The sequence below is a fragment of the Eimeria mitis genome, genomic scaffold, assembly GCF_000499745.2.
Source record: "Eimeria mitis Houghton genomic scaffold, Emh_scaff746, whole genome shotgun sequence".
NCBI classification, from domain to species: Eukaryota; Apicomplexa; class Conoidasida; order Eucoccidiorida; family Eimeriidae; genus Eimeria; species Eimeria mitis.
The window spans coordinates 1-1,067 of NW_013575452.1; the positions used below are offsets into that span (position 1 = coordinate 1).

A 1,067-nucleotide genomic window follows, 5' to 3' on the forward strand; every position below is an offset into this window, starting at 1 on the left:
AATATATATATATATATATATATATATATATATATATGTATATATTATAAACCCTCCGCCCGACCCCCCTACATTTTACTCGCGCGAAACCCTAAACCCTACACCCTAAACCCTAAACCCTAAACCCTAGCGCCACCATGTGAGCTGTGGGGGGTTGATACTAAGCAAACAGTCCTGCTGCTGCTGCTGCTGCTACTGCTACTGCAGCAGCTGCTGCAGCTGTTGCTGCTGCTGCTGCTGCTACTGCGTTGCTGCTGCCGCTGCTAATGTGTAGCTGCTGCTGCTAGTGTGTTGCTGCTGCTGCTGCTGCTGCTGGTGCAGCTGCTGCTGCTGCTATTGCGTTGCTGCTGCTGCTGCTGCTGCTGCAGCAGCAGCAGCTGCTGCTGCTGCTGCAGCTCCTGCAGGTTCCGAAGGAAGCTAGGGGAGACAGAGCGAGACCGCACAAACCCTAAACCCTAAACCCTAAAAGGCCGTCGCCAGAGTTTGTTCCCTTGACAAAACCCTAAACCCTAAACCCTAAACCCTAGTTTGCTGCTGCTGCTGCAACTCAGCAGATGCTGATGATACAGCAGCAGCAGCAGCTGCTGCTGCTGCTGGTGATAGAGCAGCAGCAGCAGCTGCTGCTGTCGATGCAGCAGCAGCAGCAGCAACAGCTGCAGCAGCTCCATGTTAGCGTTGCTGCTGTTGCTGCTGTTGCCACTATCTATTCCTCTTGCAGCTGCAGCAGCAGCTGCTGCTGCTTCTCCTGCTGCTGCTGCTGCTTCTGCTGCTGCTGCTGCTGCTGCTGCTGCTGCTGCTGCTTCTGCTGCTGGTGCTGCTGCTGCTGCTGCTGCTGCTGCTGCTGCTGCTGCTGCGTCATCTACCGAGATCACACAATTTGTTGATGCGGAGGCGCAGCAGAGCGCACATCTCTTTACACTGCAACCACCACAAACCCTAAACCCTCGTAAACCCTCATAAACCCTCATAAACCCTCATAAACCCTCATAAACCCCCATAAACCCTCGTAAACCCTCGTAAACCCTAAACCCTAAACCCTAGCTCACCAAGAGCATCTGCGTGTGCAG

The 1,067-nt window shown here is 53.7% G+C and overlaps 1 protein-coding gene across 1 annotated transcript in view; it reads right to left on the minus strand.

Moving 5' to 3' along the window:
• Positions 1-703: 703 nt before the first annotated feature.
• The window catches only part of EMH_0021320 (uncharacterized protein), a gene marked incomplete at both ends in the record, with an annotated part of 14,582 nt that continues 14,218 nt past the window's right edge, over positions 704-1,067 (minus strand). Inside the window, one exon of the mRNA XM_013501743.1 lies at positions 704-859. Coding sequence (XP_013357197.1) covers positions 704-859 — 156 coding nt within the window. The remainder of the gene's footprint in view (positions 860-1,067) is intronic.